The sequence below is a fragment of the Phaethon lepturus genome, unplaced genomic scaffold (genome assembly GCF_000687285.1).
Source record: "Phaethon lepturus isolate BGI_N335 unplaced genomic scaffold, ASM68728v1 scaffold18127, whole genome shotgun sequence".
Lineage (NCBI taxonomy): Eukaryota > Metazoa > Chordata > Aves > Phaethontiformes > Phaethontidae > Phaethon > Phaethon lepturus.
Genome location: NW_010554246.1, coordinates 3,130 through 18,838, shown reverse-complemented (window position 1 = coordinate 18,838; position 15,709 = coordinate 3,130). Strand labels below are relative to the sequence as shown.

The window sequence follows — 15,709 nt, the reverse complement described above, 5'->3', positions numbered from 1 at the left end:
TATTAAAGTAACAGTGACTTACACTTGCTTTCATTTCACTGCTGTAGTTGCACAGGAATAACAGCTTCGCTATAGAGCAGTGACATCAAGAGCGGCTTTACGCCCTCTGAAAAGTACATGCTGCAAGTAGCAGAAGGGAATGAAGTCAATGTCTCAAGTTTTTTTCTCAGACCTTCCAGGAACTATATCCCTCCCGTGTCAAAGCACATCGTGGCTTATATTTCATGCAAATGCTGCAATGTGTTTTCCATGGGCACGTCTATTCATGCACAAGAACTTTGAACCACTGAGGCTCTGCATCAAAGAACATCAAAGCTTATTGCAAATGCTGTCCAGGGTCAGATCTGGGGGTCTCACTTCCTTGAAGAACTCCCAGCTAGTGACGATGTCTTGGAGGATGTCATGCTTGTGTGGCTCTTTTGGGAGCCTGCTGGCTGGGAGGGTGTTTTCTTTTTGATCACTGGAGTTTTGTTCTTGCTTTTAAATACCTTATTGGGGTCCAGCTTGTTCACAAAGGAATCAGCTTCTTCGGAGAGGAGAGCTGTGTTGATGGTTATGGGTTTATACATGTTAAACCATTGCTGAAAAGCAGGATGGAGGGGAAGGAAAAGGTTAAAATCAAACTGCAATTAGACATTTCCACCCTGTTCCCCCTCACTCCTGAGACTTGATTTTAATCATACACCACTTATCAGTTTGCAGTTTACAGGACCACGCAGAGTGCCTTGTGATAAGGACACACAAGGCACAGCTACAGCCCTGGAACTGCCCCACATTCCAGATAGGGAAGAGGAGAACCAGACACAAACCTAATACTACCTTTCCTGCACTGTGACTCCAATCAGGAGCAACTCCTGATTTAAATCACAGGAGGAAAAGCAAAGCGAGGGGATGAACCTAAAGCACATTTATTTAGATTCAGAGATGCAGAAAAGATTAAAAAAACCTTGGAATTTAAAAGTGCTTATAAATTGGAACTAAACTAGTTGAACTTCTCAAAATACAGCTTCCATCCCTCTCTTCACACATACAATAATACAGGTTTTTTAACACTTTACACAAAAGATTTTGTGTTTGTTTCTCTTTGGCCTACGGACTGCTTCTCAAACGTGGGAAGATGTTTTTCCACTCTATACTTATGCAAAGTACTGACAAGCTGGATCCTTTTGTCCTACCTTGGCTTGGGGGCTGACCCCATAGCTGGTGAAGGCGTACTGCCACTGTGGGAGACCCAGGTGGGTAATGAGCAGGCGGTAGTAGGCTGTGAAGGTTTTGGTGAGGAAATGCCAATACAGAGCTCTGTCCAGGAACCATATCTCTGTGTCCGGGGAGACAACTAGAACACAAGAAGCACAAATTACACTGTTGCTTTGTAGTGACAACATCAACCCCTGGCCATTATCAGGTGAGAGACACAACCTACTTATCAGAAAGGCTGCAGCTTCCAAAACACAGCATCCTTGACTAACATAGATGATTATCCAGAGGCAATGTGGTCTAATGGTTAGAGCATGGGAACTGAAAAGGACTTGGTTCTGCTCCCAGCCTTACTAAAAATACTCATGCAACAGCCATTTTACTCACTTTCCCCACCCTAAAATGGATGCAATGCTATTCCTTCCAAACCTGGGATGGATGCACTACATGCAACATGCTTGGACATCAGCAAATTTGTAGTGTAAGTAAGTTCAAAGTACAATTATGGCAAACATTTATCTGCCCCACAAAACAAAAAGCAACTAACTCAATCGTCAGTCATCTGGATTACTGAATAGAGTCCAGAGTCTGGAAGTCATGGGAGTGTGTGCTGCCAACAAAAACACATTTGGAAAATTTTTCCACAGTGATCAAATATTTCTCCGGTGGCGACATCCCTTGAAGAAATCACTATCAAATTACCAGCATAAAAAGAAGTGATTTTACTTGGGAAACCGAGATGCTGAACACTGTCAATTAAACACACTGGCCCCTGTGCTGTCATCAACACCTGTAAAAGACGCTCCCTCCCCTTGCCCAGGTTATTCACTGCATGTGCTGAAATCACTAACACTGGAAGGCAAGAGGACAACTGAGAAGTTTCTGCCTTGGGAGTTGTAGGCACACCCAAGTAAAGACACAAGATAACAACCAAAGGGTTTTCTTAAGAACAGCTATATGACAATTGCACACCCCCACACAGCAAACATACATATATACACATTCACCCAGTGACCTGTGCACTGTGTCAGATGACAACTATGGGTGTTTCACTAATCACTGACTGATAACAGTTTTCTGTGTATCTGTCAGAAGAGACAGCTCAGCTCACATCTTTTATTCTCCTGTTCAACTCTTCCTGCCAAATTTTGACGTTGTTAGCATCTGAAGGCTCTGCATCCATGCACACGGTGGAAGAACCAGTCTAAGTCTGTCTCAGTGAGCTAAGGACCTTTTTTACAATCTACCCTTTGCTTCTAAAAGGAGTTACAGCCTTTCTCACCAAAATATAAGGAAATTGTTCCAAGACATGCAAGTAACCAGAGAAATGTTAGCGGCTGAGCTCAAGCTCTCTGCATTATTTCAACATGGTCATCTGTAGGTCCCATGTGAATACTTTCCTGTTTCAGTATGCAAGTATGCTACACATGCAGAAATCGTAAGTTACAACTCAGATTCAACCACTAGCAGGAGTGAAAATGTTAGCTCTAATTAAGTCTATGTAAGGTTTAGTCCCTGACATCAGTGGAGATAGGACATCCCAGTAAATGTTCATCTGCAAATTATGAAGAAGATCAGAAATGTAAGAAGATTCTGCACATGCGGCCTCCAGATATGATCCAAAACAGGAGATTGCTAACTTTGCTCTTTTCAGTCTTACCTGGTTTAGCATGCTTATAAACAAGACAAACTTTCCCATTCCCATTGCATGGGTCTAATTCAAAGATAAGACTACGAGAATCAAAGTGTGGCTTCTCTTGTTTGTCTCCATTACCTGAAAACAGAAAAAAATCTTCATGAAACATGTTTGGAAAACTGACTGTGACTCAGCTGCAAAAAGTCAATCTGTTTGATACGTATTAATATATTAGCTGAGGAAGAACTAAACCAAACTATTATCCTCATAGTTCTTAGAAAGGATTAAGTTCCCCGTGTTTCAAAAAAAAAAAAAAAAAAAAAAAAAGTGAGAAAAATTTTAATCTCTATTAGCAAAACAAAACACAGAGTCAAAATCCGATGGCTGAAAAAAGACATGGGACTGCCCTCTAGTCCTCCCCTGACATAAGTAAGATCAACTTTTCAGATGTCACTCCTGAGAGGTGCTTGTCTAATGTTTTCGTAATGTCCTCCAGTGTTGGAGATGCCACAGTCTCCAGGCAGTCAATCCAAATATATCGTTATCACTTAGAAGTTCTCCTCATGTGGATCCTGAATTTTCCTTGCTGCAGTTGAAGCCCATTACTTCTGTTCTATCCACTAGCTCATTTTGCCCTACTTTCTTTTTTTCTGAAGGAGGTAAGGGAGAACAGTTTGTTCTTTTTCTCTTGACAGAAGACCTTGTGGAACTTGAAGATATATACATTTCTTCATATATTCCAGTGTGACATCGACATCCTTCTTAACAGCCACATGACTTGACTCATACTCAACCTGTGACCCACAACCACCACAGAGACTTTCTACAGGACCATTTTGGGATTGTGTAGCTGCAAATTCTTGCAGAATATAATTTTGAATTCTAAAGCTGCTGGGGAAGAAAGGGGACAAAAGACCTGAACTCTTCAGAAGAGTTTTCCATGAAAGTCAGGATTAGAACTCTTGTAGGGATGTAACATTTTCTCAGTGTACCTTATAAGTGCATCAGTGGAGGTTTGAGTGGCTAAATGGAAGTAGAACTTGGTCCATTTCATTACAATGGCTAGATGATCAGCACTGCAGCCAAGCTGGAGTGTACAAAAAGAAAATTTCAGCCACATTTAGAAGCTACAAGAGCTATAGAGATTCAGAGATAAGACTGAAATCAAACAGCAATTTTTTAAGGAGTCAGCATGACACCTGGTTCTGTTCTTTTGTTCTTAATTCTTCCAGTCTTCTTAGACTGTAAGTGCTCTGAGAAAAGGAATGGGCTTTTTTCTTCTTCCCCCCAAACTGCAGGATGCTCAGCATTTTTAGGCAATCTGGAAACACACATCATGAATCACTGGAGGAAGCCTCAGTTAAAAATTTAAATAGGGAGAAGGCAGAACAGGAGGGCTGCCAGGCTGTCAAAAGAGCATGCAAATAATACTAGCGACCAGCAGCATTAACAATCCCCATGAGATTCACAGCATACAGATCTGTCTGTCAAGGCTGTAGGGGACTAATAGCACATATAGTAGATCCAGTCCAGGAGACGAAGAAAACCCCATCTACTTGGAGTCACCTTTTCTGTTGCTATATCCGTGTGCTGTATCTTAACATTACTAACTAACATTAGTTGCTAACAGAGCAAAAGGGAGGAGACAGAGCACATTTTCTGGCCTGTTAACAGGACTTTACCTTCCTCGTCTGTGTCATCTTCCAGGTCAGCGAGAGTTGGTGCATTAGGCAGAGTGTACACAGAGGAACCCCCAAGCCGACATAGCTTTGAGACACTATTAATCACCATGGAGCCCAGGGGCATCGGAGTATCTGTAAGAAGACATTAACCACATCCAGTGTCAGGACAGCATAGGAGGTATTTCTTTTCCTCCACATGTCAACTCAACCTCTTCTAAAACACAGAGGAGGAGAAGAGATGGGTGTACCCAGCAGGCCTGGACACAGCCTGGAGCAAGCCAGGCTCCACAGGAGCAAAAATTAGTCTTTTTCCAACACAGAATCACACTTACAGGTCATGCAACACCATCTCAGAGCTGTGCAGGTATGAGAATTACACTGCTGACTAAGTCTGTGCTGCAGCTGTTAGCCTAGTACTGTGAAGCTGGCTATTAAAAATCCTGGCTAGATATAGTCACCGCCTCAAAACTCCGTTCCCTGCTGCTGCCCTTCCTACCAAAAACCATCCCACCTGTCCACAGCTCATTGGTCAGCTTGTCCTCTTCCATCCATGCACCTCCTCAGTGTGCACCCTCTTGTTTCCCACGCCAACACAGGATTTTATCAGTGTGTCAATATGTGGAATTCTTGAGGACTTGTCACTTGTTTCTCCTTCTGAGGACGAGTACTGTTACCAGACGTCAAGTCAACAGGCATGCCATTCGAACATGTGCCAGTGTGAAGGGCCTCAGAAGGAACTACTGGATGCTTGCTCAAGCAAGACAGTTATGTGAGCTGCCTTGGTCTCTGTGCACTTGTGTGCCCTGAAAACAAGACTCTTCAGAGGTCACAACTCACTAAATCCCATTTGAAACACAATGGGACTCAGTGCAGGTGCTAGAGCCCTGATGTCTACTGAAATTCCAATTCCTGAGGAAAACCCTGTATTTGCCACCCATCTCCAGAATTGAGCAGTGTCCACATCCCAATCTGACAACCTCACTTGAAGGCAACGAGAGCCAGGATAATAGCTACAGGGCTCCAGTGCAGAGTCAACAAACTGCCGGATTCCTGCCAAACAAGGATGGACAATAAAGCTCGGTCCTGTTCTCGCTTTCACCACTGACTCCAGAAATAACTCCCAGTGAATGGACTTTAGCTGGTGAAAAGCAAAATCAGGCTCTGGAACCTACATATACTTTTTATGAGAAAGAAGCATTATCAGAGGGTGACACTTCCTACTGCTTTATGATAGGATAATATGCTAGAGCTGCTTCTCTCTCCATGAACTACACAGGAAGTCTAGGTATAAGGTTTTAACTACATACCTAAATCTGAGTGTCAACAGATGGCCAGTGTATTACAGAGTGGTATTTATGTCATGAAGACTTGTCTGGTTTCTAGACAATGTTCAGTGTACGTGTCTCTTCTGTGGAAATGCAGCACAAACAAGTAATAGACTTTGGCCCATTACATCAGGAAGGGACCTCTGATGTACAGTCATATTTTTCTCCTCACCAGGACATCTCTAAAATAGTCTACAATCTGATGCCGAACTGCACTTGCTTATTAATTCAGAGGTCAGTTTTCTGCAGTCACTGATCAAACTGCCTAACAAACAGAAACAAACTACTTCATTTTTTTGCAAGTTAAGGAATGGTGCTAATTTTTCATTCAAAATGACTTGATGCATGTGCTTTTTTTCAGACTAATGCAGGACGCTGACAGATGTGCATTGTGCAGAAAGTAAGTTTGAAATTAAAGAGATTCTGCAAAGAAAAGGCTGGCTGCAACGAAATGAGGGTATTGGTGGAGAGGAGTACATGGACTCACCATCAGTCTTCACACTCCAGGTCATCTGGAAACCATCGGTCATCAGGTAGAAGTTCTTTAAATCCTCTGGCAATATGCAGGAGTTTTTCTGCAAATCACAATAAAAGTGTTACGGAAAAATGCAGAATATGCCTCAAATCCAAAGAACAACTGAATATTGGTACAGAAATATTTGCCACCATGTATTTTGCTCAACTCCAAGATTACTCAAATCAGATCAGATATCTCATCCTAAAACCTTGAGAGAAAACTACATATTTCTTGGGTCTGTGCTACTGTATTAACAAGGAAAATTTCACAGTGAGCAGTCAGTCATCACAACATTATTATAGGACTGTTCCCCAACTGAGATGACATACCATCCTTTGATACTAACAGCCATTCCAAGATCACATATATAACAACAATTGGCTTTTTCATATATACGGCTTACAAAAGTAGAGTTTTGCTTTAAGTGAAATGAGACTAAACCTGCCTTTTCCACTACAGCATGTATAATATTAGCACAAGGACCCTCTTATATCTGTCCTCAATTCCAAGCACGTGAAAGTCTCAATAGTTGCACATAATCAAGCAGGTTTGATGTTTCACTTAATAAATGGTGTATGTGCAAATACATAGAGCCAGTCTCACAAACCTGCTGGTCTGGCTTCATCCCAACAAACTTCATCACTTGACTGGGGGTCCTAAGCCTGCTTCCTTCTGAGCCAACAGTGAAAGAAGTAACTCCAGTGCGCTGGTGAGACTGCTTCTAAGAATGAGGACTCTTCTATACCTGTCTTGGTTGTGGAAAGAGCCTTTCTTAACTTAGACTCTTCAGCTAAGCAAGAAATATGAAGAATAATAGATAAAGGCTTAATCCTCAGAACAACAAGAAGCCAAATGAGCTATAGACAATTGCAGGCACTGCCCCTGGTGACAAGACTGGTTGCAGGCCAGTGACCCTCCATTCCTGTTGATGTGTCAAGAACTTAAAATGAAAGAGTACAGAAGACTATCAATTTTAAAAAGTCAAGCAACATGCATGATTAAAGGAGTTATCTGTTGTTTTGGTTGTGACTGTTTCAGAGAAAAAACAGATTAAGAATGATTGAAGTAAGTTTGCATGTAAGTATTGTTAAACTCAAGACTCCAAAAGAATCGGACCCCAAAATTCAGGATAGTCTCCAATGATGTCAGTTCCACAATCTCTGTGTTGACTTGTCCAAGGGCTGCACCATCCTCCTTGTGAAAAAGTTTTCCTAATTGGAGTCTGAACCTCCAAGCTGCAATTTATGGTCATTTTCCCTTTTCAGCTCCATGTGCTTCTACATCTGCTCAGACTTAGAAAGACACAGATAAATCCCTTGAGGGTCAAGCTCTGTCATTAAACCAGGAGGATAGACAACTTCTTTAAAATGTTCATCTGGGACCTGTTTCTAATCACAGGACTCTGGGAGCTACATTTTACAGGGAAAATGGACAAATAATATGAAATTTGCCACATAGCATGTCTGATAATTCAAGTACTTTTGTGACAGGATTTTCAGTGTTTTCTAAAAAAAGTGTATTTCTTTCATCCCACCAGTTTTAAAGACACGCTGCTGGACATTGCCCACTCTTTGTGCAGTGAGTTTGACACTCAAAGCAAGAAAAGATAGAATTACAAACTTTAAGGTTTATAGATCAGTAGTGCTGTCCCTTGTATAGGCTTACACAGACACAGATCCAAGATGTTATTCAGGTTGGTATTCACAGCCTGGCCTCAGAGGCCTGGGTGGGTTTTGGAGCAAAAGAATTGCTTTGGGTAAAGCAGAGGAGTCAGATGTTAACAGCTTTCCAATATTGTACCTCTGCTGGGACTAATTCCCTACAGCTACTAGAAAATGTAACGTTCAAAGTCTCATAAAGGAAGAATATACTGGTAACCAGTAGCTAAGGAAAAGAAACATGCACGTGCCGTTCACGTAGCTCTGCTTTACTTGGGGCATGAATTTGTAACATCTCAAGAGATGCTGATCAGATTCTTCCCCATGCCTGCAACTTATGCATATCCCGTTATCTGCCCTGATGTTGCGTCAATGCATCTATCCAGAAGCAGCTCCCTGCCAGCTGTGCATCCAGCTGCAACGCTGGCCTCTCGTCATCAGGGTCTGGCATGAGCAAGAGAAGGTGCTGGCCGTCTCCTGTCCACATCCCCTCCTTCCTCTAAGACCAGGGCAGCCCTTCTGCCTGTTAATGCCTTTTTCACAGTCCCTTTTTTTGAGTTGTTACAGTCCCTGTCCCCTAAATTGTGGTGTATATGCTGTGCAAGACTCTCTAACCCACCCACAACCTTCACTCCTGTGTGTTAATTTACTTTCTAAGCATATCCATTTATGCTGACAGACTACTGCTGATGAGTCCCAGATACTAATGGCTTTGCAGCTTGCAGTAGGGCAGGTCACTTGACTTGGCCCATCAGCAGCTTGGTCGCTAGCACAGTGCTTTCCTAACGCAGGCAGGAAAAATCTTCAGAGGCAACGGTATTAAAGCAGAGAATCTGATACTGTAGAAACTTTGTTTTGAGAAGAATTTATCATCCTTTGATAAGAGCCTGCTGATAGCTATGAGCCTGGTGGTAAGTTTCAGGAGATTACTAAACCACATGGACATATTTGAAGTTCTTCAAATGCCTTTAACAAACACACCTTCTTCTGTGAGTTCTTCTCAGTCCTAAATATTTATAATTTCATGCTGCTCTTTCACCACTTCCAATTTCAAGCTGTAGCTGTAAGCGCAATGACTAGGTTTAAAACTATGAAGAAAGGAAATACAACAGACCTGCTACAAAGCCTCAGAAGAGTACAAATGTTTACATAGCACTTTCAGTCCACTTCAAACCCCCCAATTTTAACTAATCTACCCCAGCAGTAAAAATACACATGTGAACAGCTCTCTTGACTTCAGTGGGTGGTATCCTCTAAGCTGGAGAACCAGATCCATTGGGATGACAAAATCTAGGATTTTAAAACTTCCACTGTAGTATCCAGTTACATACAACTACAAACTGGGCACAGCCCACTTTAACAAACATAGCTGATTCAGACGTGGAAAAAATCATATCTGGCTAGGCCTTCTGCTCTGAATCCTCCTCTTCTGGATGGAAAGATTAACATGTTTATCCAAATGGCTACCCTCCCCACGTTCTTTTAGGATTCTCTTAACCATGTCCCTTTGCATGACTTTCAAAACGATGCTGCAGAACATATGGGTGGAAAATGCCGTACCAGGGCAGGTCTGGGGTCTATAGGAAAAGAATTCTACATAGAAAGCTTCACTTATACGCACCTCTCCCATCTGATGTAAAGGACTGATTGATCTGACATATATATTATGCTCAGCCACATGACCCTATGACGTCAAAACAGTGGTCTTCTCACAGCAGAGTCAGAGAAACAAGCCACTACTATATATTAAAAATGTCATCTCAGACTTTGTACTCCTCCTGCTCAGTTTCCAGGGTTGTGATGTCCAGCCCCATGAAATACAATATTCCTAATAACATGCCAGAAGTGGCTTAACCACAGCCCTGGCAAGCAGCTGTTTTCATTCCAGGCATCTGGTTACACTCAGCTCATAAAACAAAATATCCCAAGTGCCCAATATGGTGTGTGAGGTCTATTTCTTTTATTTATTGTCCATAATGTCCCCAAACATTCTCCCAGGAAAGCACAGTCCATTGAGGAATATTAGAACCAGTGTAGTTTTGCTGCCAAGACCTGATCAGTGCTGGATCCAGAAGTAAAACACGGACATGTGGTAATTCACTTAAAAGCACTGTTGAAACAATGCCTCCCAAGCAAATATCCTAAAGAAATGAACAGCAATTAAAACATATAGCTCTAGAAAGACTTCTCTAAAAAACTGAATGAGTTTTCTATAACTTCTGGGGAGAGAAGGAAGAGATTTATGTAACTTCTTAGGGCTTCCAAGCAGCAGGGCACACCAGCGGCCACCTTTCTCTCTCCCTAACATCATGCTGTTTCATGACTAGTCTGCCTTACTGCCAGTGAATGCAGATGCTAATTTATATAACATATCGAGCTGTTCTTGTTGCACCTTTAGGAGTCTGATCTGGGGGTGGTCCCAGGAGATCACATTGCTTGGATTTCCTGCCCTGAAAGGCACAGGGCTGGGGTAGACCTGTCCCCTGCAGCAAAGAACAGGATTTAGCAAGTCTCTTGAGGATGGTGTGTAGCTAGTTTTTTAATCAGAGTATTATAAGGCCCCACATGAGGGGATCACCATGTCACAAACACCATCTATCTCCCAAAAGTCTTCCAGCCTCTCCCCTGTTATGCAGCTTGAAGAAATACCCCTTTCCTCATGCACTGTCTCTGCTGGATCCACTCCTCTGCCTCTTCCATGGTCAGGGCCACAAGGCAGGTTTGAGATGCGCAGCTCCTGTGTTCCTGGGGATCAGAGATGGCAGGCTCGCCTAATGCTGAGGGAAGACATTACAAGGAGGATGGCAAGAAAGTCCCTTGTGGATGCGCACACCTGCATGCATACTTTTGAGTGAAAAAGAGATATGGCAGGAGCAATGAGGAAGACTTCTAGGATAGCCAGGAACCACCACCACAGCTCCCACTGGGATTTACATGCAGAGAGAGTTTCTAATTGTCTGGCAGCCAAAGACAGTCCACAATAGGAAAGCACTAGACTCCTTGAGGGCTTTTTTTATGGTTTTATTACAGAAAAATAAATCTTTGTAGACAAAGTGCATAAGGAGAAACAATACATTTCACATGTAGAGTTGTAGAATACCAATGCTCCAGCAGTGTGATGGGCAGGGATCGCTTACAGACAGCCAGGGGCAGTTCAGACTCTGCTAACAAGCCAGTTAGAGGAACAGGCAAAACGACCTCCTTAATTTCGCTTGGCTTGTTGAGGTGCTGAGCTTTGGGGCCTCCAGCTCCCCCTAACAGAATGCAATTTTCTATTTTTTTGAAAACCAAAACAATGATGTGAGTGACTTATTTCTATTCTGGCTGAGGCAAAAAGAAAATGTGGTTCAGACATTGCCACTGCAGCTACCAGAATGTCTGCTAGCAATATTGCAGTGTAACACCTACTTTTAAAAACTGCACCTGGAGGGGAACAGGGCAGTTGCCAGCCTAATTTTAGGAGTGGGAATGGGTTCGTACAATGATATACAGCTACTAGCACTGGTGTTCCATTGACCTGGTAACTCTGTCTCTACTCCCCCTTCTATTGCTTGTCTTACTTTCTTGGGGAAAATACAACATCTTGGTAGGTCTAAATATCAGGAAACGTGAAAAAATTATCTGTTTTTATTAAAATATTTTAAAATGCTTTAAAGTTTTGGGGAAGTAATGTTACCCACGTAAACACTTGACAATCACAGACCTTAAATATTGTTGCAAGCATGCTGATTTCCAATAATATTCAAGATTGATTTCAGGTTTGATTTCCCAAAGTGTAAGACTTCACAGCTCCTTCTGCCTGTCTGCCTCTACAGAAAGCCTTGGAAAAATATCTTCTGTTCTCCTACCATATTTCTTACTGCACTGTATCCTGTCATGAAGCTCACCTTTTCCTGCAGAGCCTCATAGCAGCTTGATTTTTTAAATTAAAATATTCCAGTTTGGGGAGGTGATGCTACTTCTGTAAACACCTGACGTTAATATACCTTAAATATTTTTGAGTGTGCTGATTTCCAGTAAAATATTCAGGGTTGATTTCAGGTATGATTTCCTGAAGTGTAAGACTGAACAGCTCTTTCTGCCTCTACAGAAAGCTTTGGAAAAAATCTCTTCTGCTCTCCTACTGTCTTACTGCACTGTCTTCCTGTCATGAAGCTCACTTTTCCCTGCAATGCCTCATAGCAGCTAATGGACATTCAGCAAGATGATCTAAGATTTAAAAACTCCCATCGTAGTATCCAGTTAAGTACTAGCACAAACTGGGCACAGCCCAATTTAACAAACACAGATGATGGAGACAAAAAAATACATATTACCAGTATTATTATAATATAATTTTAATAATTCATAGTTTTAAGAGTTGATTTTATTTTAAGAATTTCTGAATACCGTAGATTTTTCCTCAGCAGAAATACCTTTCCATTGTAAAACTGAAATAGGACTGGGAAAATTGCTTCTAGAAAAAAAAAAAATCTTAAGAATAAAGCTTCTATTTGGTGAGTCTCAATGAAAAGAGATGGTTTTTCTGGGGAAAAAAAGTGTAATTCTGGGAATAGTTTGACCAGTTTTCTCTATATCACGCAAAAAGTTCTGCAAATACTCTCATAACCAAAGATGTAGAGGGAAGTTAAAAAGTTGGCTTTGTTAAAATCTCAACTATGGGGAAATGATTACGTGCATAAATATTGCCACCTAGTGGCTATGAAAAAAAACAGTAATAAAAGTGAACACTGGGTACACATAAACTTGTATTCAAATTCAAGTAGGATGATTTTGCGGAAAAGTGAGGTACAAGTTCATCCTGGAAGGGTCTTGTGAGGTGCTGAGTGCTTTGCACTTAATCATCACTGCAGGCCATACTGCAAGTGCGTAGACTGGGTTAGATATCAGACTTCATTCCCAAAGCTCAAGAAAAAAGGGAAAAAGAAAATAGTCATCTTTTAATTTGAGAAGGGAGATTTCAGGTTTTGTCAATGCAACTGGAACCAAAAGCAAAGAAATATATAGCAAAGTCCTTCACCATTAGCAGTCCAGCTCAACTGTATCTACTTGATTTTTACCATTTACTTCCACAATTAACCTGGTCCATCACTGGGGTTGGGGGGAGATGAAGTTTTGTTTTGACATCTTTGGAGTGAAGTGCTTCGACTACAGCATTTCAAAGTTTGGCTTTACAAGCATAGCTCAACTTTGAAACAAAGTCAGTTTAGTTTGGAGCAGTAGCAGCACCTGAAAATGAGAGCAATACCGTGTTCAGGAGAAGCAGTCCCCTCCACTCAACAGAAGAATGAGCAAATGTCAGTCTGTTGCTCCCAGATCTGAGCTGGCTCACAGTCAGGGTGCCTCAGACTTTCCAGCCCAGTTAATCTGACACCTGAACAACAGCTACAGGAAATCAGGAATCAGTTCACAAGAACCTGAAAAACCGGACATTTCTGCCTGACCACAGCTGCTGGCTACTGTACCAGTTTCAGTAAATAATACAGGTTTACATCACATACATTCTGACCTGGATTTATAAATTCTTGATAAATATCACTGATTAGGATAGGGCATTTTCAAAACTAGTACAAGATTTTTCCCTACCATTTAGGAAAAACTGTAAATGGCAAAGCATCATCATCACAGGGAAGTTGTTTTATGTAGTGGTAACAAGTGCAGTCTCCGTGAGCACGTGTGTTAGGGCATAGCCAGGGTTGGAGCAGACAGAGGATGATTCACGCAACTCCATCCTCTGCCATGCCCCTTTCCAAAGGCCAGTCAGCTTCCACTGTCCCTTCCCTGCATAGGAGTGATACCTAGAAAGCAGTTATTCCCCCATGGTCATGAGATTGATAAACACATGTATATTCAAAAAGGGGACCACAAATGCCATCTCTCTACCCCCAGACTCACACGATAGTATTCACAAGTCCTGTGGTCACACAGTCTGATGGAATGAGGTCAGCTGATGTGAAGATAGCACGTGTCCTTCATAGTCTTCTAGAACAGACAACAGGACATACCTCGGCCAAAAGACTGGGTTGGTTAGCCAAAGAGGAGGTGGAAGGAGCGGCTATGAGAAATGGAAGTGAACAGCTGAGACTGGAAAGAGAAATAACTAACTGGAACAAACTGGGTGGCTCAGTGGTGTTTCCCAGCTTGAGGTCTTTACCTTTAATAGCCACAAATACAGAGCTTCTTCATGTTGTTTGAAAGGGAGTTGGAAAATGGTTTCAGACCTGAGTCAGAATAATGTTTGTTCTCCACTGAGTCACCACTCTTGCTGCCTACTACAACGATGTGATTTCTTCTTAGAGTTGTCATTCTGAATATACCCACACTGATAAAGTTTCTTTAACAGATCAGGTGCATGTGATAGCCTAACAGATAGAGTAACACCTGATTATAAAAAAACCCCCACCATCTGTTCAGGCTCCACTGTGCATCAAACTTGGTAACAGGCTGTCTCACAAACAAATAAAAGGTAGCCATTGCATTTGACATTCTCCATGGGCTGCTGCACATTCAGACGGACCTCACTGCAGTACTAGCATGAAAATACTCACTTGCTCCCATGAAATGATTGTGTGGCGTTCAGCTGGCTCCTTTTCCACAAATGTCACCTCCGCAACTCCTGGAGAAGTCTCTAAAAGGAAAAGAGGAGCATGTTTGCAGCTGGCATGGGTGACACCCACACTGTGAGCCAGACAATTTTGCAAGTTAACCTCACTGGCAGCCGGGGAAAAGGTATTAATGACTGCAAGCACTGTACTGGTGACAGAGCAGTCACTTTCTTTTGTCTGTAACTGTACTCGGCATGTCTTGGCAGGAGGATGCCTTGTGCTGCACAAGATGCCATCCTTTGATGGTTTTTATATATATACACATGCACATATACACACACATTTTGTATTCGAGGTGTGACCTTTTCCAGAGCATTCATGGAAAAAAATCAACCATAGGTTCCTGGGCAAACTCTAAAAGAGAGATAAATCTTTCTTTGTAAGCATGCCCTGTGGCTTCAGTTGGGTAGGATATTCTCAGCTTGACACAAGATGTTGTGCTGTGTTGCTGTGAATTGCTAACAACCATATTCCACAAAGACGGGCACACTTCAGTGTTGGATTCAGTGAGTTTGAATAGACACAGAATCTGATCCTGCCAAAGGGATCTGCATGAGCAATCATCAGTTCTCTGTAATCCCCAGCTGGACACATGCAAATTTGTAATGAGCACTGAGCTCATAATTCATAAAAATCACATGAGTATTTTACGGGAAAGAATGCTATATAAATAGAGATACGAATCTACACGATGCTATCCTTGCAGGTGTGTGATGGCAGAACAGTCTCCCTTGCACTTATTATTTTATAATGTTTTACTTCATCTACAGCCAACTGAACTAGTTCCCACTGACTTCATTCAGTTTGGATCAGGTCCAGAAAGACTACTAACTTGTGGGAATTGCAAGCCCAGCATATAGGGCTGTGGAGTAGAAGTGATCACTATACAGGTCTTTCAAGACCAGTGCTGCTGTGAAAGTATTGGCTCCTGAAGCAGTCACACATACTATAATTGCCTTCTGGTAAAACATACACAGTGCATTAGACAGGAAAGGCAGGCACCAGAGAGCTTTAGTTTGGTTTTTGTCTCCAACACAGGGCTTTTAATTCTAGCAGTGGTGTTGCCCTTGTCTATTCTGCTGGAGGAAG

The 15,709-nt window shown here is 42.1% G+C and overlaps 1 protein-coding gene across 1 annotated transcript; it reads right to left on the bottom strand.

The window, feature by feature from the left end:
• Positions 1-249: 249 nt before the first annotated feature.
• Positions 250-14,693, bottom strand: TPGS2 (tubulin polyglutamylase complex subunit 2; the record flags this gene model as incomplete). Its single annotated transcript, XM_010291797.1, has 6 exons — positions 250-581; positions 1,176-1,336; positions 2,858-2,971; positions 4,516-4,647; positions 6,328-6,415; positions 14,564-14,693. Coding segments are annotated over 6 exons (853 nt in total), but the record flags the coding sequence as incomplete, so codon positions are not given.
• Between the last annotated feature and the right edge of the window lie 1,016 nt (positions 14,694-15,709).